This window comes from Microtus oregoni, unplaced genomic scaffold, assembly GCF_018167655.1.
Source record: "Microtus oregoni isolate MIOR12 unplaced genomic scaffold, Mior012 000000F_ref0000247, whole genome shotgun sequence".
Taxonomy (NCBI): domain Eukaryota; kingdom Metazoa; phylum Chordata; class Mammalia; order Rodentia; family Cricetidae; genus Microtus; species Microtus oregoni.
The window spans coordinates 2,940,168-2,965,775 of NW_024543059.1; the positions used below are offsets into that span (position 1 = coordinate 2,940,168).

The 25,608-nt window shown below is 54.7% G+C and overlaps 2 protein-coding genes across 3 annotated transcripts in view; one reads left to right on the plus strand and one right to left on the minus strand.

Moving 5' to 3' along the window:
* The window catches only part of LOC121450494 (ubiquitin carboxyl-terminal hydrolase 35), a 22,269-nt gene extending 4,541 nt beyond the window's left edge, over positions 1-17,728 (plus strand). Inside the window, exons 2-12 of one of the 2 annotated variants that reach the window (XR_005974618.1) lie at positions 1,633-2,407; positions 3,384-3,516; positions 5,126-5,255; positions 5,613-5,714; positions 6,322-6,480; positions 11,672-11,865; positions 13,252-13,345; positions 14,104-14,210; positions 14,634-15,894; positions 16,677-16,892; positions 17,138-17,728. Coding sequence is in view for 1 of the 2 variants with exons in the window: in XM_041655440.1 (XP_041511374.1) it covers positions 1,735-2,407; positions 3,384-3,516; positions 5,126-5,255; positions 5,613-5,714; positions 6,322-6,480; positions 11,672-11,865; positions 13,252-13,345; positions 14,104-14,210; positions 14,634-15,894; positions 16,677-16,841 (3,018 nt within the window). In the remaining variant the exon portion in view is untranslated. Of the gene's footprint in view, positions 1-1,632; positions 2,408-3,383; positions 3,517-5,125; positions 5,256-5,612; positions 5,715-6,321; positions 6,481-11,671; positions 11,866-13,251; positions 13,346-14,103; positions 14,211-14,633; positions 15,895-16,676 lie in introns of both variants that reach the window. The other variant, XM_041655440.1, reaches the window with a different exon arrangement.
* Positions 17,729-18,185: 457 nt separating this feature from the next.
* Positions 18,186-25,608, minus strand: part of LOC121447346 (GRB2-associated-binding protein 2) — a 127,712-nt gene continuing 120,289 nt past the window's right edge. The window contains exons 6-10 of the mRNA XM_041650541.1: positions 25,133-25,397; positions 24,348-24,438; positions 23,779-23,881; positions 22,682-22,807; positions 18,186-22,064 (exon numbers count right to left, since the gene is read on the minus strand). Coding sequence (XP_041506475.1) covers positions 21,921-22,064; positions 22,682-22,807; positions 23,779-23,881; positions 24,348-24,438; positions 25,133-25,397 — 729 coding nt within the window. The 3' untranslated portion in view covers positions 18,186-21,920. The remainder of the gene's footprint in view (positions 22,065-22,681; positions 22,808-23,778; positions 23,882-24,347; positions 24,439-25,132; positions 25,398-25,608) is intronic.

Genomic DNA, 25,608 nt, shown 5'->3' on the forward strand with positions numbered 1-25,608 from the left:
CTCCACAGAGCCTAGTGTGTAGTTGGTTCCAGAACAGCTCAGGTTCTGAGTCAAGTGTTCTGACCCCTTGTCCAGAAAATGTCCGGCTGTCCTCACTCAGCTGCAGTGGGAAGCTTCGGTGGTTTTCATGGACTCAGCAAATGAGGCAGCTACTGTGGGTTTTGCCTAGGATAGGATTATGCAGAGAAAGGGCCCTGTCTTCTCTTAGGTGCCAGCTAGATAAGGGTGGGCCAGCGGTACCTGTGAATATCAGCCTGAGACTAGGGAGCCAGACGGCTCAGTGTGCAGGGCGTTTATACCGCAGGGCAGTGAGGCCCTGACTTACCCAACGCAAGCCTGCCATGTGCTAAGCCACCTGCTAGGTGCTGGGAGGCAGATACACAAACCTTGACTTCACTGGTGGGGAGGCGGACACCTGCCAGGGGCTGTAGAGGAGCTGGGCAGGGTGTTCTGAGGTCTGAAGCAAGGAGGGAGGTCTGGTGAGGCTGCTCGGAGAGCCCGCTAAGTGTCTTGGTTACTTTTCTATCGCTGTGATAAACGCCACAACCAAGGCAACTTGTAAAAGAAAGTGTTTAATTTGGACTTGATGGTTTTAGAGGGTTCGAGTTCACGATGTGTGAGCAAAGGTGTGGTAGCAGGAGCAGCTGAGAGCTCACATCTTGTTTGGTAAGCAGGAGGCAGAGAAAGCTAACTTCTGAACCCTAAAAGTCAGTATTATGGCCCCACTTCTCAAATAGGCCTTTCCATGGGAACCAGGTATCCCACCGCGAGCCTGTTGGGGGTCCGTTCTCATTCAAAGCACCCCATCAAGCGAGGAGAGGAGGGGGCGAATGCATGTGACCAGAACACGGTGGGCAAAGGGTAGGGGCTGAGGCTGGAGACGCAGGTAGGGCCCTGGGGTGAAGGGCTGTGGAGCCAGGCTGGGTGGGAGGGCCAGTGAAGGCCTTTGGGATGATAGGCTTCACCCGTGGCAGCTGGAGAGGGAACAGGCTTAGGCTAGAGTTTTCCAGGTGCACAAAAACACCCCAAGGGAGCGAGGGTTTCTTGCAGCTCCCTTCTCAGTGTAACAGTCAGGGTGGGGCGGTCACGGGGCAGAATTTGAAGCAGCTGGTCACTGCACGCTCAGGAAGGGGAGGGCAATGAGGGCTTGTGGTCCGGTCACTTTCTCCTCCCAGCCCAGAGGATGGTGGGTGGGTCTTTGATCCCAAATCAATCAAGATAACACCCCACCGGTGGCCAGAGGCCGTGTGTCCAGAAGCAGGTCTTGCAGGTGATTCTAGGTCCTATCAAATTGATAATAACGTAATCCACCGCGAGGATGGTCTGGCAGGACCGGGAGTGGCTCACTTCGGAAAGGAAAAGCAGTTTGCCCGGTGTCTGATAGTGGTAGGGCCTTAGAGATGTGGTACAGCACTTTCCAAGAGAAGTTTCCAAACTTGTCGGTGATCTGCGGAAAGGGTCTTGGGCGGAGACTAGGCTCCGCCCTGCCCCAAGTGCCTTTCCCAAGACCATTGCGTTTCTCGGGAGTGTCTGTAATCACCAGCGAGGTGAGAAGGCGCCCAGCAGTCAGAGCTGTTCCCAGGGGCTGGGTAGGTGCTAAAGATATTCGTGTGTGTGTGTGCCATTTTACAGGCTAGAAAACCGTGGCCGTTCTCCGGCGTCAGCACCCAGGGATCTAGACCGGGGTGTGTGTCAGAACGCCACCCTCTCTGCCCCCAGCTGCGTGTGGCCGTCATGGACAAGATCCTGGAGGCCGTGGTGACTTCGTCCTACCCCACGAGCGTGAAGCAAGGACTGGTGCGGCGCGTGCTGGAGGCGGCGCGGCAGCCCTTGGAGCGGGAGCAGTGCCTGGCGCTGCTGGCCCTGGGCGCGCGCCTCTACGTGGGTGGCACGGACGAGCTGCTGCGCCGCGTGGGCTGCCAGCTGCTGCACGTGGCGGGGCGCCACCACCCCGAGGTCTTCGCCGAGTTTTTCAGCGCGCGCCGCGTGCTGCGCCTGCTGCAGGGCGGCGCGGGGCCCCCCGGGGCGCGCGCGCTGGCCTGCGTGCAGCTGGGGCTGCAGCTGCTGCCGGACGGGCCTGCGGCTGACGAGGTGTTCGCGCTGCTGCGGCGCGAGGTGCTGCGCACCGTGTGCGAGCGGCCCGGGCCCGCCATCTGCGCGCAGGTTGCCCGGCTGCTGGCGCGCCACCCGCGCTGCGTCCCCGACGGCGCGCACCGCCTGCTCTTCTGCCAGCAGCTGGTGCGGTGCCTTGGTCGCTTCCGCTGCCCGGCCGAGGGCGAGGAGGGCGCCGTGGAGTTCCTGGAGCAGGCTCAGCAGGTTAGCGGACTCCTGGCGCAACTGTGGCGCGCGCAGCCCGCCGCCATCCTGCCCTGCCTCAAGGAGCTGTTTGCCGTCATCTCCTGCACAGGTGCGTGTGCAGCCCGGGCTGGGGCGGGCACTCGGGCTGGATCTGGTGCGGGTTGCGCACGGAGGTGGACTGCGGCGCTTGGTTTTAGTGCGCAAATCTACCGCGGGCGTTTGCTGTGGGTATCATCGCGTGGTGCGGCTGGAAATGCGGGGAGCACACTACGTGGGGCGGAAGATGAGATTAGTTTGGGAGGGCAGAATGGTAGGGGGTCCTGGGCTTTAGGGTCAGGAAGGCTTGGTCTGGAGTCATTAGCATCTGGCAGTGGGGGAGCTTGCAGGCGATACTTAAACTCAGGCTGTATCTTTTTTAATTTTTTTTAAAATTTTTATTTCACGTGTATGCGTGTTCTGCCTGTGTGTATGTTTGTACACTGCGTGTGTGCCTGGTCCGCTGAGATCAGAATAGGGCATTGATCCCTGGAAGTTAAGGATGATTGTGAGCCACTGTGTGGATGCGGCGAACCGAACTCCGTCCTCTGCAAGAACAGCAAGGGTTCTTAACCGCTGAGCCATTTCTCCAACCCCTGAACTCTTGACATCCAGTTGCCAGCCAGCAGTGGACCTTAGATTCTAGCGTGGATGACTGAGTTGAAGGCTGTGATTTTTCTGATCTTAGGGCTGACGTGCGGGGGAGGGGGCAGGGAGGAGAGAGCCAGGGCCAGCCTCTGTACCACGGCCTGTCTTCTGTACAACTGCACAAGAGTTTGGCATTAAATGTGCCGTCTCACATCCCCCCACTTTGTGTAGCTGCACCTGGAATGTCCTTTCCTCCCAAGGCTAGTTCCAGCCTGAACTCTTCCGCTGGGCGTCTCTGCACGTCTGGTTGTCAGCTTATGCCAGTGAAGGGTTTTGAATGACTGTGTTAAATGGAATCAGAGGCTTTGATGCTGTAGGGGGAGGGGAGGTGGCTCCACGTGCTATCTGCCTAAGTAGTGAGAGCAGAAGGGCAAGGAGAGCTGAGGCTATCCCTGTTCCAGAGGAAGAGCCGCCGTCCAGCGCCTTGGCCAGTGTGGTCCAGCACCTCCCGCTGGAGCTCATGGATGGCGTGGTCCGGAACCTCAGCAATGACGACAGTGTGACAGACTCCCAGATGCTGACTGCCATTAGCAGGTGGGTGCTGAGGTTAGTGGGTGCGGGTGGGCTTTCCCCCCACTTCTCTCTGAAGCTCTTGACTGTGGATGGGGACTCAGGCTCTCCGCGGTCAGAGGCCAGGCTCATCTGTGAGTTCTACGGTCCTCCTCTGCTTGGCCTTGGGTTAGCTATAAACGACAAAGTCCTGCCCCAGTGATCCCACCAGACTGTGTGCTAGCGTGTGACTCTGAACCCTCGGCCTCATTTTCCCTCTGTATGAAAAACAGAGGTGCATGGTCGGATGAGCTGATAAAGATAGGGGCTGAGGGAGTGCCCCGGTAGTGAGGAGTGCTTGCCCCTGGGGACCTGAGTGCAAACACCCACCTCCTGGCATGGCCGTGCATGCAAGTGACTTCAGGATTGAGGAGGCAGAGATGGGCAAATCCTGGGGGTTCCATGACCAGTCAGCTTCAGGCTCTTGGGAAACCCTGAAGACCAGTAATAGAGCAGGGCACCTGCTGTCAGTTAGATTCCGTACTATAGGCACACACGCATGAAGACACAGGCACACACGGTGAAAGTAGTTTTTGGTGTACTTTATGAGTCTGGAAAAGATCAGAAACAGTTTGGGTGCTTTTCAGCTCACCGCCATCGGTGTACGTTCCCCCTCACTTGAATATTGTCACCCCGTGAGCTAGCTCAACCTGCCTGCCTTGTGACCTCTGACTAGGCGGCCTGTACTCTTCTCTTCAGGCCTTGGCCTGTGCAGACTTCATCAACCTGGCATGCCTCCCTCCGCTGTTCTTCCTGTACCCACGCACAGGGCACCATCTCCATAGGATTCTCCCGGGTTCCTTGTCTTTAGTGGGTGAGGGTGTAAGCAGAGGGGCTTGTCTTCCAGGCTTCTCAACTGTGTGGCTTCGTTTCCCTTTCCTCAGCTCTAAACTGGTCAGCCTTGAATGTGTTGAGGATTAGGTCAAAGTGAACCATCCTGAGGTGAAGCATAGCATCCTGGGAACGTCCATCGGGGCCATTATTCTCATGGTGGCACCGTCAGCTGAGTACCTGAGATTGGTGCTGGTTCCTGAGCACTGACCACATACCAGCCCATGCTCAGTTGGGCACATGGTCCTGGGGGGACACTGCAGGCAGGGTCTAGCTGCTGCCCTCCTATGTGATAGTTTTCGGGGGTGGGGGGGGTGGGAGGGGTTGTCTCCATTTGCAGCTGAAGTCCAGGCTCCGAGGGGAAGTGGTTTGCCCTGGTCCCCAGCAGGGACTTGGTGGAGCCAGAGTTCTCAGCCCAGGCTGGAGCTCTTTGCCAGGATAGCCTGCAGTGCCTTCTCCCCTGTGGTCCGGTACAGCGGGTGAAAGGGTCTGGCTTCCCTCTGGAGGACTGGGAGCCATTTCTGCTGGGTGCGGGGTTCGTTTGCATTTTCCAGGAGTGTTCCGTTTGTCGCTGTGCGGGTGTGAGTCAGGACTTTATGGTCAGTCCCTGGGCTCCCTGACTCTGGCTTCTGGGCCTCCCCTGTCCCCTCCCCTGTCCCCTCCCCTGTCCCCTCCCCTGTCCCCTCCCCTGTCCCCTCCCCTGTCCCCTCCTCTGTCCCCTCTCCTGTCCCCTCCCCTGTGTCACCGTCACCCCCCTCACCAGGATGATTGACTGGGTGTCCTGGCCCCTGGGGAAGAACATTGACAGGTGGATCATTGCGCTGCTGAAGGGCCTGGCTGCCGTGAAGAAGTTCAGCATCCTGATTGAGGTTTCGCTCGCCAAAATTGAGAAGGTTGGTGGCCTCTGTCCAAACATGGGCTTGTGGCCTTTCCCGCTGGTCTCTTCTGGGCACAGTGCAGGTGTGGGGTGCAGGGTCTTGGGGTCACTGTGTGATGGGGTTAATTTGCTGCTCCTCTCTGGGCCTCAAATCATAGCTCCATTACCCCGACTGCTCATCCCAGGGCATGTCTGCCCACCCATCGCTCGCCCAACCCTGGCTACCTGCTTCACCATGCATTGCTCCATCCAGCTCCGAGGCACATTTTTCTGTGTTCTTGCATTGTCAGCCTGTTGCTGGGTCCGCTGTGGCCACGCTTGGCTTTGGGTAGCAGCCTGGGTCTGGGGACCCCTGACACGAGCTCTTTTCCAGGTTTTCTCTAAGCTGCTGTACCCCATTGTTCGGGGGGCCGCTCTGTCTGTCCTCAAGTACATGCTCCTGACTTTCCAGCACTCCCACGAGGCCTTCCACCTGGTAAGGGCCTCACTGCGCTCTCCTCCACCCGAGACCTGGGAGATGGGAGCTGGGACTTTTGAGGCCAAGCTCTGGGTCTTAGCACAGGAGGTTCAAGGCCCTATTGTAGAGAGGTGGGAAGCAGAAGCCAGAGGATGTGTGTCTCTCACGAGCACACTGTAGGGTGACAGGGCCTGGGTTGGTGACAGCTACAGTTCTTCCAGGTCAGGAGTCAGGTGCTTGCTCTCCCAGCTCCCAGACAGGCCTTGCCTTCTTGAGATAAAGAAATGGCATTGGGGGCCGCGGAGATGGCTCAGAGGTTAAGAGCATTGCTTGCTCTTCCAAAGGCCCTGAGTTCAATTCCCAGCAACCACATGGTGGCTCACAACCATCTGTAATGAGCTCTGGTGCCCTCTTCTGGCCTTCAGGCATACACACAGACAGAATATTGTATACATAATAAATAAATATTAAAGAAAAACAAAGATGACTGTGTGGCGCTCAGCTCTATACAGTGAAGGAGGACACAGTTCCCATGAGTGCCCCCTCCATCCACCGAGGCCCCCCCTTGCAGTCGAGCCGCAGATGGGTAGCCTGGCCCTCACACTAACCCCCTTTTCTCTTGTAGCTTCTCCCTCACATTCCTCCCATAGTGGCCTCTCTAGTCAAGGAGGACTCGAACTCTGGGGCCAGCTGCCTGGAGCAGCTGGCAGAGCTGGTCCACTGCATGGTATTTCGGTTCCCAGGCTTCCCCGACCTGTATGAGCCTGTCATGGAAGCCATTAAGGTGAGTGGATGGCCTTCTCGGAGGCTATACCATGGCTTGGGAGCAGCTTCCATTACCTGAACCCCTGCTGTTTCTTGTCACCTCTCTGGGTCTCAAAGACTGCCTTTAGTGAGCCTTCCCTGGGCTAGTGTCCACCTCACTTTCTTCCTCAGGTTTCGGCAGGGCCTCTCAGTGACTCCTGCGGTACCAGCACTGTGTGTCCCATGTCTCTGTCCCGAGCACTTCAGAACAGGGGTGACACCTGGCTAATAGGGCTAGGCTGGTGTCCTGCCCTCAGCCAAGCTGGGGACCCAGGCACAAAGCAAACCAAGATGTCTTCCTGGAGGAGCTTTTGGAGCCCATTGGGGTAACAGACCTGCTTATAGGAAGTCTAATCTAAGGACCATTGCTACAGAGAGAGGGTGGCGGGGGGCGGGGGGGCGGGGTGGGGGCGAAGGCCTCTTTCAGAGGCTCTGATGTGATGCTCACTCCCACAGCAGACCCAATGCCCAGGACACTTCTCTACAGGACATCCGGGCATGTGTGTTCAGACAAAGACAGCTTTTCCGTGTGTGTGTGTGTGTGTGTGTGTGTGTGTGTGTGTCTGTCTGTCTGTCTGTCTGTGTCTGTGTGTCTATATCTATATATGAAGAGGCCAGAAGAGGGCATTGGAATCCCCTAGAGCTGGAGACCAGTAGTTGGGAGCGGCCTCCTGCTGTGCACGTGGGAACTGATAACCCTTGCAATAACAGCCTGTGCCTTTAACTGGTGAGCCATCTCTCCAGTCACATAGCAGACATCTTTTAAAGGACAGAGCTGATCTTGCAAGAGAATTGAGGGGAAACCTCCAAGGAGCCCCAAAGGAAGAGAAAGCTGAGTTCTCAGATGGTGAGGGGGGCAGAGGATAATGCCTTGGAGCCAGGGTAGGAGGATCAGTGACATGACCAACTTCAAGCACAGAGGGGCTTGAACTGGTGTCGAGAAGCCCCGATTAACCTCCACTATGGAGTGGTACTTTGAAGCCCCTCAAGAACCAACAAAAAGGGCCTGGAGGGATGGCTCAGCCGTTAAAGGCTAGGCTCACAACCAAAAATATAAGAGTTTGGTTCCCAGCACCCACGGCTGTCCCTCCAGGTTTTTAAAGGAAAAAAAAAAAAAAAAAGAAAAAACCAACAAAAAGGCTTCCGTGTTGATAAGAAGAATGGTCTAGGGAAAAAAAATATATGTGGTCCAAAACAGAAATTGGAAGAACTTTTCTGGCTTGATGTAGACCCTAGATGAGAAAAAAAAAATAAAAAGGAATTTGTAACCACCAGGTTTAGGGTTTGAAAGACAGGGTTTGTTATCTGTGTAGGCGTTGATTTAAAAAAGTATAAACTCACAATACCCAAGGGCTGTCTGGTAGACATAAAACAAGCCAGCAATATCAGGCTGTATTGTAGATGAGTTAATCTAGAAATTACTGTTGTAAAATCCTTCCCAGGAGCCAAAAGCTATGTCCATTCATCCCCCCGCTCCCTACGCCCCACTTTTCTCAAGACCCCAGTGACAAATGCAGGCACGAGTCTTCCAAAGTTCACTCCTAGGAACCAGTGACTTCATAGGCTTCTCTGCAGTGCATAGGAGAGGGGCTACTGACCCGTGTGGGTGATTCTCCTGTAACTCCACCTGGAAAGCCTTTACCCAACAGAGATGAGGCTTTCTCTGTGGCCATCCAGGTACAGCCCTCCTCTAGTCTTCCCCAACCAGTGTACTCTGGCCTCTCCTTAAGGCTGTGTGTGCAGTTAAGGCAGAGGTGTGAATGACGTGGGGTGGGGAACTTTCTGGAAAGAGCAGTTTGACCTTGACTGTTAAGTTCTGGATGAGAAAGACGTTTCCGGAGAATTCGCGGGAAAGGCCCACAGGTGGGGAAGGCGAGTCTAGTCAGTGGCGTTCAGGGGGCCTCAGAAAGGCCTTGAATCCAGGCAGAATCTCTCTTCTTTGCTCAGTACATCTGACTTGCCCAGGCTGGCCTTGAACTTGTAGCCTTCCTTCAGCCACTACCCAAGTGGCTGGGATGACAGGCAGCTTTTTCTTTTCTGTTTAAAAAAATGTCATCCATGAGAGGCGACTGATGTAGCTGATAAATGATCCTGGGGAAGGATCAACAAGAATGTTAACCGTGTGGTCAAGGCTGGGTGGGGGCTCTGTGCTCCGCGGGAAGGATGTGCTGGCTCATTTTCTGTCAACCTGAAATAAGCGTGGTGCTTTGAATAGGTAAAACCTGCATAGACTCGTGTTTGATGCTTGGCGCATATAGGGTTCGGCACGCTTAGGAGGTGTGGCCTTGTTGGAGGAAGTGTGTCCCCTGTGAAGGAAGGCTTTGAGGTGTCATAGAGACTCAAGCCACTCCCAGTTACAGCAGTCGCTCCTGTAGGTGCCTGTGGATAGAGATGTAGAACTGTTACCTCTCCTGTGCATATCTGCCTGGATACTGCCATGTTTCCCACCATGATGATAATGGATTAAATCTCTGAAACCGCAAACCAGCCCCAATTAAATGTTTTCCTTTATAAGAGTCGCCCTGGTCACGATGTCTCCTTACAGCAGTAGACACCCGAATTAAGACGCCACGGTAGAGTTCATCAGAGAGGAGAGAGCCTCCTTGAGAGAATGTCTTCAGAAGATCCCGTTGTAGACAAGCCTGTAGGCGTTTTCTTAATTAGTGGTTGATGTGGGAGGCCAGCCCCTTGTGGGTGGGGCCATCCTGGGAAGGTGGGAGAGTGGTTCTGGGTTCTGTGAGAAAACCGGCTGAGCAAGCCAGTTACCAGCACCCCTCCATGGCCTCTGCATCAGCCCCTGCCTCCAGTGTCTCGCCCTGCCTTAGTTGCTGTGCTGACCCCCTTCAGTGGATGTGGAAGTGTGAGCCGAGTGTGCCCTTTCCTTCCCAAGCTGCTGTGGTCATGGTGTCATCACAGCAGCGAGAACCCTAAAAGGGCAGAAATTGGTGCCAGGATCGTGGGGCCTTGCTGTGACAGACCTGATCATGTTTTTAGAGGGACTGTGGAAGGACTTTTGGAACTTTGGTCAAGAAAAGTATTAAGGGCTCAATGAACTCTTCTGTGGGAACAGGAAAGAAAAGCTAGAAATAGCGATAGGAATGCCGACAGCGGAGCCTGGCTTGTGAAGGTCCAGAGGGAAGATGGAGAGTGGCTGCAGGACTCTCCGGGCCATTGAATATTTGCCACTTTGAATTCAGATTCTGTGACGACATCAGTGATTGAGGTGAAATCTGGGAAGTGTTTCCTGAGAGTCAGCACACGGAAGCTGTGTGCCAGAGGTGGCCAACTTTGTACCTCACCCTGGCAGCTGAACTTGGTTGTGTATGGGTCCCCCAGGTGGTACTGGTTTTGAAGGCATTAAGGGGGTTGTGGAGAGCAGCTGAGGCTTGACGCTGAGAGGCCAGGAGAGGCCGCTGATGAAGGGAGGTGTTCCTTCAGGAGCAGTTGAAAGCCCAGGATAGAAGGGGTCATGCAGAGAATGCAGGGCTCAGCGCCAGGAAGAGCGCCTGGGAGACACGGGTGAAAGCGAGCCCAGTTGCTGCGGAGATTCCGGCATTCTGGATGTGCCAGTATCTGGCTTGGGTGACCACCAGGAAGAGCAATGGTGGAGTGGGGCTAGCTGGCGCCTGGGAAGATAATCCGTTTGCTGCAGAGGGAGGAACCAGAGACTGGCCCAAGCCCTTTGGGAGGAGTCTGGAAGATTGAGTGGATCCCAGACAGTGGATGTTAGAGTTTACATAATTGGAGTTTGATTTTGTTTTGATTGTAAATGTGCCCTGGTTCTTCCCTCTTGAAATAAGAAAGTATTTAACTAATTTTTGATTTTATAGGATCCCACAGTTGAAAGAGTTTGGATTTTAAAAGAGGCTTTGGATTTTTTTAAAGAGAATTTTTAAAGTGGTTGAATTTGTAAGACTGTGGGACTTGTAAGTTGGAGAGTATCTTACAGTGTGATGTTAAAATTTTGGAAGGCACACGAAAGGAGAAGTTGTGGCTTAGTGGATGTGTTTGTGACAAGTTGACAAAGCCAGTTACGCTGGCTCGTTTTATGTCAACTTGACCCAAACTGGAGTAGTTAGCAAGGGGGTAACCTCAATTGAGAAAATGCCCCAGGTCTGGCTGTAGGCATTCTCTTAGCAATTGATGTGGGAAGGTCCAGCCCATCGTGGGTGGGGCCATCCCTGGGTTGGTGGTCCTGAGTTCTGTAAGAAAGCAGATAGAGCAAGCCAGTAAGGAGCATCCCTCCATGGCCTCTGCGTCAGTTCCTGCCCTATTTGAGCTCCCGTGCTGAGTCCCCTCAGCGATGGAGTATGGTGTGGAGGTGTGAGCCAGCTAACCTCTCCTTCCTGAAATTGCTCCTGGTCGTGGTGCTTCACCACAGCAATGGACCTAACGGGGCAGGTGACTAGTTAGAGGAAGTGTTGGGAATGCCTTGATATCTACTCTAGAGCAGCATGCTGTGCTCAGATGCCTGCCTCTGATGTCACTAGAACTGATGTCAGACAGCCTCTTGGTGCAACTGTTGAGTGTGACCAAAGATAGCCTGGGGAAGCATGCTGAGCCCTGGGCCTGTGACAAAGGACTACCTCAGAGCCCTCGGACCTCTCACCGCTGTTGCGGGACCAGTGCCGGGCGTGACTGATCTGCCTGGAAGCTCACACTGGGAGGCAGAGTGGGGTCATCACTCTGACCCCATAAGTGCTAGACCCATGGAGGAAGGGTGTCTTCTCAGCAGCTGAAGACACCAAGGCACCTGGAGGTCAGCAGACTGAATCAGAGGCTTGCTAAGCACTCACCTGCTGTGGCGAGAGTTGGGGCTGGGACTGAAGTCTCAACACCACTAGATCTGGCTAGCAGCCAGTGCCATCGTGGCTTAGAGTATCACCCCTGGGCTCTGCCCACAGCAGATGTGTTAGTCGCCTAGTGTTTATGGGACTACACAGTCCTTTGCTCTCCTGAATCCTAGTTTTCCATCTCTGAGATGGGGATTGCTCCTTCACACAGCACCTGAAAGATGGCATAGAAGGCCCACACGTCAGAATGAGACCCTGCGTGAGTTGTAAGCAGGGGCTGTGCAAACACCTTTCCAGATGCCTCTGAGGGTGTGCTTGGGGGAGGGAGCGGTGGAGTGGGCTCTGCAGCTACCATTGGTGTCTGCTGTTCCTCCCCAGGACCTCCACATTCCCAATGAGGACCGAATCAAGCAGCTGCTGGGGCAGGATGCCTGGACCTCACAGAAGAGCGAGCTGGCTGGCTTCTATCCCCGGCTCATGGCCAAGTCAGACACGGGCAAGATTGGTTTAATCAACCTGGGCAACACATGCTATGTGAACAGTGTCCTTCAGGCCTTGTTCATGGCTTCCGAGTAGGTGCTCTTCTGCTTTGCTCTGTCTCTTCCTCCCTCCCTCCCTCCCTCCCTCCCTCCCTCCCTCCCTTGACAGGTTCTTACTGTGTAGCCTAGGCTAGCCCGCATCAGCCTCCTCGGTGTTGGTATTGTGGGTGCAGCTGCCACATCTCCTCTTCTGCCATGAAGAAAGCGTAGTGTCCGTCACCCAATCACCGTGGCTCCTGGTACACCTTGTGGCTTGCTTGCCACATTGGGCACCAGATGAAGATGGACACTTAAAAGAAATCCCACACTGGCTTAGAATTGAGAATAATAGAGGGTTATTTATTAAGGAGTAGACTCACAAGTCACAAGTCTTCTGCTGGAGCAGGGAACAGCAACCGAATCCCTGAATCCTGCAGTCAGAAAAGAGGCCGGATGCTTGTTTTACATGGGTATAAATAGTATTAGGGGCCATGCCCAAGTGGGCGGGTAACTTAAAGGCTACTGGCTGTAGGATTTCCTACAGCACCCTCAGGGCTCCATCAGGGCTCTGGGAAGAAGAGCTCTTTCTGGCGTGCCTCTGACCATCAGTCAGTTTTCTCTAAGCTGGGCGCCACTGTCCTCACTGCCTGCTGGAGTGAACTTTGTGTTCTGCTTCCTGCAATGCCCACACGATGACTGCTGTAAAATACAGCAAAAGAATTTGCTGGAAAAAATCCCTTGACTGTGTGAGGTCTTGTGATGTTAAGATGCTACAGCCCTCTGTGCTGCTCACTGTCTGCATCTAACCTTGTCTGAGACCCGCCATGGAGTGGAGCGCGGAGTGCTGCAGGCTGGGTGGTGGCTCTGAATGGGGCAATGTGGGGCCGACCTGCTGCGAAGGAAGGCAGTGTGCCTCAGGGGCAGTGGGTCTCAGGACACCCTGACCCCACAGGCTCCATGCAGTGTTCTATTGTGCCAAGGAAACCCTCTTTTAGAACCTGCCTGGTTTGAGGGCAGAGGCTTACTTAACTCAGTGTGGCTCTGGGCCAGGGCCCTGAGCAGGGGCCGCAAGAATGGGTTGAGGGCTGAGGTTGGGAGTGAAAGAGTCGTTATCGTGTAAGTGTGCCAGTGCTTGGGGCGATGCTATTCCCTCTGGGACGCCAGTGTGCCCACCTTCGAAAGCTGGCATGTTTGAGTCCTGGAGTCACGGGGTGTCAGAGCTGGAAGAGAGGGCAGGGGTCACCTTGTGGTCCTGTTTGTTGTGTCCCAAGGCCGTTACAGAATTCATGGCCCCAGCCACACCAGACCAAGCTGTTCACCATCTACTCCCTGGACTCTGGCCTCATCTGGAGCAAATGCCAGAGCCTCTGGGCGGCCAGGATAGGGAGTAGTGGCTCCCTGGGGCTTTGGCTTAACCCTGGGCTCCTGTTTCTTTCAAAGCTTTCGACACTGCGTGCTCCGCCTGACTGAGAACAACTCGCAGCCCCTGATGACCAAACTGCAGTGGCTGTTTGCCTTCCTGGAGCATAGTCAGGTGTGTGCTGGGTGTGGGTGTGGGCGCGGTAGGGAGGGGAGGCCGTGCCCGGTCCTGCTGACACTGTTCATGACTCCAGGACTTGCCTGTGCCTGGCTAGAAGCTCCCATTGTGTGGATTGAGCTGCTGAGTCCCAGCCCCTGCTGGCGCCAGTTCATAGCCAAACTTCCAGGTCCGTTCAGTGTCCTGATGCAGGGGCTGCAGCTGGAGCCTCTTCCGGGCTGTGTAACACCAGCTCCCCTGCAGAGTTCAGTCCCCATGCACTAACGCACTCTCCGCACTCTCCTCTGCTGACTGTGAACACCTCGGTTACCTGGGTCTCTGACCCGAGTATAGAACCCAAAGCCTGAGGCCAGGAATGCGGGAGAGCCTCTCTCTGGTGCTGGAAAGGGGAGAACAGGCTGGGTGGGGGTTGACGGCTCACGGGAGGGGGCGCAAGGCCTTGGGAAGGTGTCATGGGGGAGGCCTCCTGCACCCCAGGGACTCATTTTGGCAAAGCAGGGATTGGGCAGAGAAAATGATGAACAAAGGCCAGGAGAGACTTATGTGGTCTGTGAGGGCAGAGCAGATTCCTAGAGAGTTATCACCAAAATGATGACGCCCACTCCTGGACCTGTGGAATGGGATGTGGGTCAGGACCAGCAGGGAAGGAGAGGGTAGGGGGCTGATGTATTTGGAACATCATCTTGATAGATTTCAGGGGCTGCCTGTTGCTAGGCATGGCTTGATCTCCTGACCCCACCTTTCACCTGTCCTAGAGGCCAGCCATCTCTCCCGAGAACTTCCTCTCCGCGTCCTGGACACCCTGGTTCAGCCCTGGAACCCAGCAGGACTGTTCAGAATATCTGAAGTACCTGCTGGATCGGTAAGAATCGTGGTGTGGGTCCTGAGAACACTTGGGGCGGCAGCTTGTCCCTCTGAGTGGGGTTGGATCTTCTTTGCTCTTCTGAAGGACCGAGACGGTGTGGCCCGTAGGTGTCCAAGGATGCTGAAGTGTGTGTGAAGCCCGGGAGGGGCTGTCAGTGTGTGCATGAGTATCCAGTGTGCTGCATGAGTGTGCTAACCCTTATCCACAGCTCTAGGGCCACCTTTATGTACGCGTGTGCTAGGTGAGAGTGTCAACACAGAAGGACAGGGATGGGATTTGTTTTGGCAGGCTCTTCATGTGTCTGAAGTATGGCGGGCAGTGTGCTGGAGGCGGGCTTGTTGTGTCAGTGTGTGCACCCCGCCTGTCGGTCTGTGCACCCTGCCTGTCGGTGTATACACCATGCCTCTCTGCTTGTTCCAGGCTTCACGAAGAGGAGAAAACCGGGACGAGGATCTGCCAGAAGCTCAAGCAGTCCAGCTTGCCCTCCCCACCGGACGAACTCCCTAGTTCCCATGTGACATCCGTGGAGAAAATGTTTGGAGGCAAGATCGTGACTCGGATATGCTGTCTGCACTGCCTCAATGTTTCCTCTCGGGAGGAGGCCTTCACAGACCTCTCTCTGGCCTTCCCTCCTCCTGAGCGATGTCGTCACCGCCGCCTGGGCTCGGTGATGCTCCCCACAGAGGATGTGCAAACCCAGGAGATGGCACTGACTCCCAGAACCCCGGCAACACAGAGGCAGAGGAAGCACTGTGTCATGGGGGATGCTCCCTGCACGGAGCTAGACATAGGAAGGCTGAGCATCACAGACACTGGGCAGGAGGAGAAAGTGGAGAGGGAGCAGGCTGGGAAGGAGAAGGAGGCCTCAGAGGAGGAAGAGGAGGAGGAAGGAGCAAGGGAAGAGGAGAAAGAGCAGGGGGAAGAGAAGGAGAAAGAGAAAAAGGAAGACGAAAAGGAGAAGGAAGCCGAGAACGGCAAGGAGAAGGAAGCAGACAGCTTGGGTCCAGGGACCCACAGGGATACCGCTGGCCCACCCAGGGAGCAGGTCTGTGGGCCTGAGGGTTCCCGCTCGGTACTGGACCTGGTCAACTACTTCTTGTCCCCGGAGAAGCTGACAGCGGAGAACCGTTACTACTGTGAGTCATGCGCCTCCCTCCAGGATGCAGAGAAGGTGGTGGAGCTGAGCCAAGGTCCGCGCTACCTCATTCTTACGCTGCTGCGCTTCTCCTTCGACCTGCGCACCATGCGGCGCCGCAAGATCCTGGACGATGTCGCCATCCCCCTCTTGCTGCGCCTGCCGCTGGCCGGGGGTCAGGGCCAGGCCTACGACCTCTGTAGTGTGGTGGTGCACTCCGGGGTGTCCTCAGAGAGTGGCCACTACTACTGCTATGCCCGGGAGGGCGCTGCCCGGCCGAGCCCCGTCCTGGGGTCCACGGACAGGCCTGAGCCTGAGAACCAGTGGTACCTGTTCAACGACACCCGGGTGTCTTTCTCGTCCTTTGAGTCCGTCAGCAACGTCACCTCCTTTTTCCCCAAGGACACCGCCTATGTGCTCTTCTACCGCCAGCGGCCCAGGGAGGGGCTCGAGGCCGAGCCCAGATCTCCCCGAGTTCGAGCAGAGCCCACCCTCCACAAGGACCTGATGGAGGCCATCTCCAAAGACAACGTCCTCTACCTGCAGGTGAGTCTTCTGCTGAGGGTCAGTAGAGCTCCGGACATCCGATGCCACGCCTGGGTGGAGGACCTGGCCTGGCGCAGCCACCCACATAGGCCAGCTTCTTCTTCCGAGTCATCCTTAGTTTTAATCCATCCGCTCACTCGGCGCTTAGTGGGGGGATATGTTGGCGGCTGGAACGGCACACCCCTTAACATCAGGAGTGGACCCTGAATGACAGCACAGATTGATGCTCAAAGAGTGGGATTAATGGGCAGGGACTGCCTCCGGGGCTCCTGGAGGGGCCACTTCTTCAGTGGCCTTCATGTCCCAGTGTTCTCCTTTGTCACTGCCTCAGGCTCCCGTATCAGAGTCCAGAGCCGTGGGGCAGCCACACCGGAGCTCTGTGGGTCCTGCACCTAGAGTTGGTGTTTCCTGTGAGGACCGGGAGGGCATGGGGCACCAGCCTGCTTCTACGTTTGCTAGGCCCTGCAGCGGAGACGCGGCTTGGTGAAGTCTGAGAGAGGCCGATCTTATTTTAGCAGGGAAGAACCTGCTCATGAGCAGAAGATGGACCTCATACCCCAGGAGAGGCAGCGAGGGGCAGTTGGAGGGGTTTTCTCGAGGTCCCAGGCAGGCACTCAGCTGGTCGTTATCTAGCGGTCATTGGGAGGAGAGGGTAGAGTCTGAATCTTAGACCTGAAGTTCTCCATCCTGCTCCTCTACTGGGGCCAGTCCGGGAGGGGGAGGGGCCCGGAGCTGCTAACAGTGTTGTGCTCCGCCTACTTCCTGTCCTCATCTGTTTCCAGGAGCAGGAGAAGGAGGCCCGGAGCAGAGCTGCTTATATCTCTACACTCCCTGCCCCTCCACACTGGGGTCGGGGCTTTGATGAAGACAAAGATGAAGATGAAGGCTCTCCAGGGGGCTGCAACCCTGCAGGTGGCAATGGTGACTTCCACAGACTAGTCTTCTAACGGGAACTACCGCCTGTGGGGGTGTCGCAGTCAACCTCAAGAGTGGGCCAGGTGGGGCTCAGGGCCCGGGCAGAGCACTCTGCCGTCTGGGGTCTTAGGGAGCTGCGGAGGCAAGCCCAAGGTGAAGCAGATCCTTTCGAGGGCAAGGAGGATGGAGAGGGACCATCTGGGGTGTCAGCCTACAGCTGAGGGTCACGGAGAAGCTGAAACCCAAAAGCTCCTTGGGCAGCATCCTGTTAAGAGGTTCCGGTAGGAGCAGCCTGGATGAGCCCACTCTGGGCTTTGTCTCCCTGCAGGCCCAGGCAGCTCAGGAGCCGGGATGGCATCCCTTTGGTGTCCAGCATCCGGTAGCCCTTCCTTCTATTCTGGTTCCTTCACCCAGTTCTTCCTCGGTAGGAGAAAAAGCACAGCTCAAGTCAAGCCCTTGCACCAAGAAAGGGGGGTTGGGACAGTGTTCCCTCTGCCTGCCCTCTTGTTTCTTCAAGGGGGTCCCTAAAACAAGGTCTGTGGGTGCCTATACCCGCCGTGTGTTTGAAGCATTAGTGGAAGGCAGCATAGCACAGGATTGGAGGTAAGAGTCTTACCTGCCCCCCATCCCCCAGGCAAGCCACTGGGAGAGCCCCGTCCCTCCCCTCCCCAGCCTGCCTCAGTGCCTGCGATGCTGCCAGTGCATCGCCGTCTAGTTAAGGTCCTGGGTCCTCACCCTACTGAAGACATTAGTCTGTCGAAAGCCATTGTCGTTTGAGGGAGCTAGCTGGCTTGGCTCCTCTGCTAGAATGTGCGGGCTGGGTAGGTATTAACTGTGTGATCCACACAACCTCATTGTGCCCTGAGACTACTATAGCCCTTCTCAGTGGAGAAGAAACCTGTGTTCTTAATAGGAATAAAACTCGCTTCTCTGGAGCCTGTGCAGGTTGCTGTTCTTCCAGCTTGAGCTGTGGCGTCTGCTATCCTCTGGGATGCTCGCTTGTGTCTAAGCAGTTTTGACAGAAACTTGCCCCCCCCCCCCCATAGGCAAGATGAGGATGTGCCCATGACCTGGGGACTTTAGATGTAGCAAGGAGGTGCTTGGTGCTTTCTTGGAGGCTCCCGAGCTGGCAGCCTCCTGGGGCAGAGAGAGAGCAAGGGGGTGGCTGGGGGTGCTTCACAGGATAACTTGGAGCAGACTGGTTTGCCGGGTAAACACAGAAACCCAACAATGACTTTTCAGATTCTGAGAATTCTGAGCCACTGCCTTCCTCTATCCCTTCTCTGAGGAGGTCATTGCCTGTGCCTGGCTAGACGAGGTGTGGGCTGGGATGAACTGGGAAGCAGGTCTCCGATACTCCAGAATCAACAGCTTTTTAAAAAGATTTTATTTTTTTTTATTGTATGAATGTGTGTCCGAGTGTCTGTGTACCATGTCTGTGAGGAGGCCAGTAGAGGGCACCAGCTCCCCTGGAACTGAAGGTACAGGTTGTTGGGAGCCACCTGAGGGTGGGTGTTGGGAACCAAACGGCTGAGCCATCTCTCCAGTCCCAATATTCAGCTCTTTCCTCCGGTTCCCGTCACAATCTTGAAGCCGAAGAGAGACATGGGCAGCTGTGAGTACAGGGAGGGTCTGTGACCGGCCTGCACCCCACGTCCCCTTCCATGTGTACTCGTCCTTTTAGGAACAAAGCGGCTCAGAGGTCATGATGGGGCTGTGACAGGGCTTTCATGGGCTGCGGTGGAGGTTTTGGTCCAAATGCCGGACTCCCGAGCTGTCGGGGAAACTGATCGTCCTGCCCCTGCTTCAGCTTGGGGAGTGCTGGATTACAGATGTGCACAACCATTAATGCCAGATGCTGGTCTGAGAAAGGAGGGGTCTGTCCCTGTCCCTGTCCTGGAAAAGTGCCCAGCCGTCGGCACGGAACAGAGTTGGGCACACCGGCTCCCAGGCCTGTTTGTCAGAGGTGTGGCCGTGCGACAGCGTGGGTCTCAAGGCTGCCCAGGATGGGACAAGAGTAAATTTCCACGCCCTGAAGGCGATCTCCAGTGGCCCACTCTGGGTGGCACTCCTAAAGGACTTCATTGTCCTGCTTCTACACGATAGTAGAAAGGACCCGCCAGCTCCAGGCCTGTGCCGTCTGTAGTCACCACCGCAAAAACACGACTCACTTGAACACACTTCCCGCCCCACCCCCAGACCTCACACGATAAATACATGTTACAATTTTTTTTGAAAACAGAATAAATTAATAACTTAAGTGATTAGGCACCAACAATGATTTGAAAAATTAAATGTCGATCTTAATGGGAACAAGAGACAAATATAAGACTAGGCTTGCTTCTACTTCATTTTCTCTTCCTCACAAACACTGACAGTCCTGTGTGAAAGGGTTCTAAGTTTCAAGACACAAGTAGCCAATAGGTTACACAAGAACACACATCACCAGATACCACAACAGCACAGATCACCGCTAGGCGCTCCTGTCAAGTCTGGCTCCTGCCGGGTCCAGGGCCCAAATATGGCAAGTCCCACAAAGATGGCCCTCTAAGGTTAGCCTGCTTATCCACACTTCACAGCCAGAGGCCCAAATGGAGAGGAGCTATTTCTCAGCCTTCAAAACTCGGCTGTAGGGAGGGGAGGGGGCCATGGCTGGGACCATGGCCACTGGAAGATAGAGGGCCCAGTGGCAGACTGGACCCAAACCCACGTTCCAGTAGCTTCAAATGGTTGTGCTTCGGTTCTGGGAAAGGGGCTGATCTTCATGGAGTCAAATACAGCTAGGGAGGGGTGGAGTTATTGAGCTAATGTTCTGTGTGCTGCCCCTCCCCAGTGACCCAGACCTTCAGAGGATCCCCCCAGGTTCTCTTTACAGCCACAGAGCATCAGCTGTGAACACCCCATGTCAGACTGGCAAGTCTCAAGGAGATGCCATCTCCTTCCTTCACAGAGGGTGGAGCTGGAAGAGTCCCTGCAGGACAGGACAGGTACTTGTGGTATCTATGCTAAGAGGTGATGAGTGGTTTTGATCTCAGTCCTTGACAGCCACCAGGAGAGGTGAACTTTGACCCATGGGTAGGCCAAAGGATTTTTTTTTAAAACGGAATTGGCTTTTTCCTATTCGGGGGTTGGAGGATGGGTTGGTAGGTATATTAGACAAGGTTAGGAGTTGGAACCAGAGCAAGACTAACTAGACTTGGACACCGGATTCCGTCTTGATAAGTGGCAGCAAGTTCCACACTCAGCTCAGAACACGCACTCCGGGGTGGCTGCTGAGGCTGGGGATACCTGGACCTGCTGTGAGCTCCAGCAGTACCAGCCAGAGCTTGGTCACATGGGAGCCCCGTTGGAGAGTCTTAAAGGGTGCCATGAGAATCAGAGAAAGCCAGTACCCTGTACCTCTGTTCAGAGCAACCAACCGCAGCCCCCTTACTCAAGGGGACAGCACACACCTCTGTGGCTGGCTTCACACCTTCAAACACCTTCTGTTCTCTTTTGTCTTCTCCGGGACCCAGCCACACCTACCTTTCTGTAAGGTTCACTCTGCTCTCTCCCGGACGCCTCCCTCCCCAGGGCACAATCTCCCTCCCCATCCTCTGTACTTTTAAATTCCCAGTCATTGTCTTACTTTTCTCACTGATTGTGACCTTGTTAGGTTCCATCTGTAGCACAGGGCTTGTTAGCCATTCCTAAATGACCCATCCTCGTGGGAGAAGAGGGCTGTTACTGAGGGGGGAGGTAAGGTGTGCCTCTGGTTTTAGAGGACAGTGGTCTGTTCATCTGGGACAGAATGAAATGCTGGTGTGCCCCGTTTGCTCAGAATTTCTTGAAGACCTGGTCACAACAGCTTTCCACACAAATACATTCAGATCTCCCTGCCGTATCTTAGGAGCCTTAGGGAATGTCTGCTTCTCGTCCCTCTGATGCCGTGGGAGGACAGGGATACTCTCGACCATCCCTGTAGAGAAGAGAGCTGAGAAGATCTGGCCGGGCCCTTGGTCAGAGGTGCCTCTGTTGGGCACAAGCCATGACCCAGACCCTCGTGTGGTCCCTAGATTTGATTAAGTGTATCTCATTCCCATCCTGCTTCCCGCTGCACTCCTGCAGGTGGCCTTGGGCTCACCATCAGGCCCTTGGGACACGCCTGCCTCCCCAGCTCCTCAGCCACCTCTGCACCCTCCTACCTCCTAGAAACCCTGCTTTATGTGCTATCGCTGCCACAGTGTCCCTGTGATGTCTGTGCCTACCACACCCCGTCCCAGGGTCCCCCTGCCTCACCCCTACTTTCTTTCCCATCTGTCTCCCCGTTCCATCAGGGCCAGGGAAGAACACTGCCTGTCCCGGAGTGGTAGAGTCCTTGAGCCCCGGGGTTTGTCACCTCAAGCCCTGTTCTTTGTTCCTGGTTGCCTGTCACCGCGGTTTCCTTCCTTCTGTCCTTCATCCTTAGCCTCTCGCAGTCTACAGCAGCTATGTATGAGAACCTGATCCTGGGTTCCACCCTGCAGGTGATCAGCTACCCTTCTGTGCCCGGGAACCTAATTTCTTTGTCACTCAAGGTGACTTGTGACCTCCATTATTCTTCCTGTGGCATCCTGTCTTTCCCTTGCCCCAAACAGCAAGGATCTGAAAGCCCACATCTACTTTAGTCTGTTGGTCCTCGGCTCCCTGGTGAGCATCCTCGAGGGATGGAGAAGCCGCCCTGAGGTAGAGGGTAGAGAGCGGTGAGCAGACAGGAGACATGAGCCTGGCTCAGAGCCTCAGCCCTCCCTCTGAGTCCAAGCAGCAGACAAATGGGTCCAAAGCAGGAGACTATTTTTTTTCTTTCTGTTTTTTTTCTTTTTTTCTTTTTTTCTTTTTTCTTTTTTTTTTTTTTTTGGCAACAGCTCCTAACTAAGGTGGCGGAGGCACAGCTAGTAGTAATGACAGAAGTCACGGGTGGACCCCGAGTGGCAGAGGCAGTGTCTCCATCAGGCCCTTGCCTCCAAGGGGGACAGGTCAGGTCCCTGACTTTGAGTGCTTTAAAGGCTGGAAGTGGCACAGAGGAGAGGAGGTGTGGGAAGGGATGGAGAAGGAGGTGGCAAAGGCCAGCGCTGAGCAGCCGCCTCGAGGCATCACAGCTTGGCACCCTTGGAAGGCTCTGAGGACTGCCGCACATCTGTCCACTCCTGCATGGTGTTCTGCAGGGCCTGCGTCTTCTCCTTGTCCACTTGGACGTAGTCTACCTTCTCATCCGAGGTGACAGATGAGGTGGATGGCTGAGGGGACAAAAGGGACGGACTATGGGTTACCCATCAGGCTTGCACTGTGAGTGGCCTCAAGGTCTTGTTTGCGCACAATGTGGACTTCACAGGGCAATCTCACGTTGGAGGCACGAGGCCTGTTGGTACCTGCTGCCCAGGTTTCAGGGTAACCCCACCCACCCCACCTGGGCCCAGCCGCTGGTTCAGGCCTTGGCGAATGCCTCCATCCATCTTCCTTTGAAAGGAAAGGGCTGTGTTCCCACAAAAAGGGATAAGCGCCGGGGCCTTAGAGCCCTCACAACATGCTGAGGGCAGCTGTTGAAGGGGACCTCCTCCTTGCTGTCTGGGCTGAAAGCAGCTCTTGGCGAGGCTTTCCTGGGCCCTGAAGTCCCTTCCAAGGGTGCTGTGTCTTCTCCATCACGGCTCTCGGCCTCATCCAGACAGGTTTTTAAAGGGTAGGGAGACAGGACCTCCATGTCTTGGATTGTTCCCTGAGCACTCTGTGTGGGTGTACCCCACAGTAAGGAAATGGGCAGATTAAGGGGACTGGTGCCCTGCACCCCCAGTTAAGGTGCCATGAGTCATAGGAAATGTCTCTGGCATGGGTCTCCTAATCCCCAACCTCCAGTTACCTTGCGGTGAGGGCTCGGGGAGCCAGGCTGGAAGTCCAGGGCTAGGTAATCCACACTGCCGGTGCTCTTCTTCGGAGCCGGGCTGTTGGTGCCACTGGGAACAGGGGATGCAGACACTGGGTTTTGCTGAGACGGAGAGGAAAACTGGGTAAGTTCAACAGCCAAAATCGTCACCTTGAAAAAACGTATCAGGGCAAGAGCTCCCGAGTCTACTGAGCTGTGCATGGTGACTTTCCATAGTCTCATTTAAGTCTTCGTGGCAGTCTGGGAGGAGGCTATCACTACTGCTGAAATCACTAAAGGCTCAAAACCTAGATTCAGGAAGGACAGCAAGACAACCACAGTGCCGCAGCTGGTGTGGGATGAGAGCCAGGGATTTTTTTTTTTAAATGATTTATTTTTCTTTTTTTTTTTGTGCATTGATATTTTTTTGCCTCCATGTATGTCTGTGTGAGGGTGTTGGATCCCTTGGACTTAGAGTTAGTTACCCTGACCATCTCTCCAGCACCCAGGGATGTTCTCTGACTACCCATGTACCTGGCCGTCCTCTCTCACTCGGGACGGTGCTTAGGTACTGCCTCCCCCGAAGGCCAGCCTCAGTTTGCAGGTCCCTGATACTGGTGATGCAGAGTTTCCTGTCACATCCGGCCACAAGCAGCAGGCACCCTCTGCTCTTTTCCACAGGGACCTGAGCAAGGTCCGACTGCAGTAAGAAGTGACAGTCCCATTTTAATGACTGATCTGTCCTGAATCTTCACAGCCTCGGAGCTGTGCCCTTTTCAGGGACCTCAGAGAGGGACCGTCGTATCATGCGCTGTGTGTGTGTCTGTCTCTTTACTACTGCCACCACCACAGGGACTTATATACCTGCATGTCTCTCCAAGGGCACCAACCATGCTATCACCTGAATTACAGTAGTGAGAGAAGCAGGCCACGGAGGGTTTTAAGAGACAGATCTCCCTGGGGGACAAAACTGCATCTTCCTTGTTTGACATTCATACATCCAGGAAGGGTCTGCAGGGGGAGGCTAAGGCCATCCCGAGCTACAAGGCGACCACGTCCTGAGCAGTAAGAACTGGGAGTGCCTGAGGACTCACCATAGGGACGTAGTTCTCCTCGCTGTCTCCCGAGTCTGTGCTGGTAATGCTTTGTGTGGAGATAGGGCGGCAGTACTGGGAGGAGCTGGAGTTGAAGGAGTGGCTGCGGGGCAGAGAACGGAGTGAACCCCAAAAGTCGCACTTCTTACCTAGACCTGGGCTGCCAGAGCTCTAAGATAGGGAAACTTAATGCCATTTCTCCTTCATAGATGAGGAAAACAATTCCTAATAGAGCGAGACAGATTAATAAAGTAGAAGATGATTGGCATCTGGGAAGACCCACCCCTAAATAGGCTGGGGCTGGATGGAACAAAAGCAGCAGCCAGGACAGGCATGCTTTCTGGCTGTCATGCCCTTCTCCTTAATAGGTTTTTGCCTTGCCACAGGCCTCAGATGAGCCAGATTACCACAGATGGTTTACGCCACGTTTTGTGAGAAAGACCAGAAACTGAAGAAAACCCCTGCCCTGATAGAGCATTAGCATCAAAACCCCGGTGTCCTGACCACCCTGTAGCTATCACTCAGTACTGACACCAAGCTCCTGCTTCTACGGACACTTGGACACTTACTTGATCCTGGACCAAGACTTGGTGACAGGTGACTTGAAGGGGAGCTCATCGATGACAGCATTGTTTCTCAGGTCAAGGGGCGTTGGCTTTGCTAAGGTAGCAACAGAGTTCAGGGTTGAGTGACTGTGCCGAGTAGACACGTTTTGCATAACACAAGCACGGTTAGGAAGGCCACCAGTTTTATGCAAGGGATTTGGTTTCAGGACTCCGTGGCTATCACAGTCCAGATACTCAGGTCCATATCTTCACATTCTCTACAGCTTGAGTCCTTTCCATTGTATCTACCGTAGGCAGACTCTCAGGATCTAGAATGGACTCGTGGATATGACAACAGATTCTCCCCAGGTTTGTGATTTTATATAAAATCAATTGTATCCAGAACAGAGACAGTCACAGTAACAGCTACTGTTGATTTTAGACAGTTAAAAAGTTACAAAGATCACACTGAAGAAAAGTAAGCGGCACAATAAACCTCAGCGTCCAGTGGGCTAGACCCATGGGCAGCATCTCTGCCCAACTTCCTACTCTTCCCTTTGAGTCCCCGCTGCTCAGCTAGAGCCAGCAGAAATCTAGTTTGGACATTTTCCTGATCTCCATGCCAGTCATGGGTCCGCTGCTACAGCACACCTGTGGTAGACCATGTGCCACACCCTAGATGCTTTCCTTTGATCCTTTGAAACAAATCCCAAGTTTGAGTCTGTATTATCTGCAAACAGCCACACCCACTACATCCCGTAGATGCCTAGTCTCTTTAAGACACAGAATGGGGGAAAGAGTAGGCTCACCTTTCCGGTCAGGCTTGAGGTTGCGATTGACGGGGGGTGGCTGGATCTCACTTCCTCGGCTGGGGCCTCGATGGATAGGAAGGGCAGTGGATGGGTAGCCAAGTGGGTCAAAGTGATGGGGCCCTGGGCTCATGGGGATGTAGACACTTTGGGAATTGTCCCCTGCTCGTTCCATAGCCAGCAGGGTAGAAGAACCTGGATTCATGGGCACGTAGTTGTCATCAGAGCTGGTACTGTCTGATCTACCCACGATAGTCTTCCCTGGCTGGAAAAAAAAAAAAAAACCAGGAAAAGACCTGCTTGTAAGTAGTGAAAAGAAGGTGAGACTCTGTACAAGCTGAGCTGTCTGTTCCAGTTTGTTGGTTGGATACCTGTTGAAGCTACACTGGAGACCTTGAGAAGACCAAATAAGGAGAGCGGGAACTGAGGTGAGCTGAGTTCTGCAAGCTCCTTCTTGCCTTCATGACCTCTTAGGA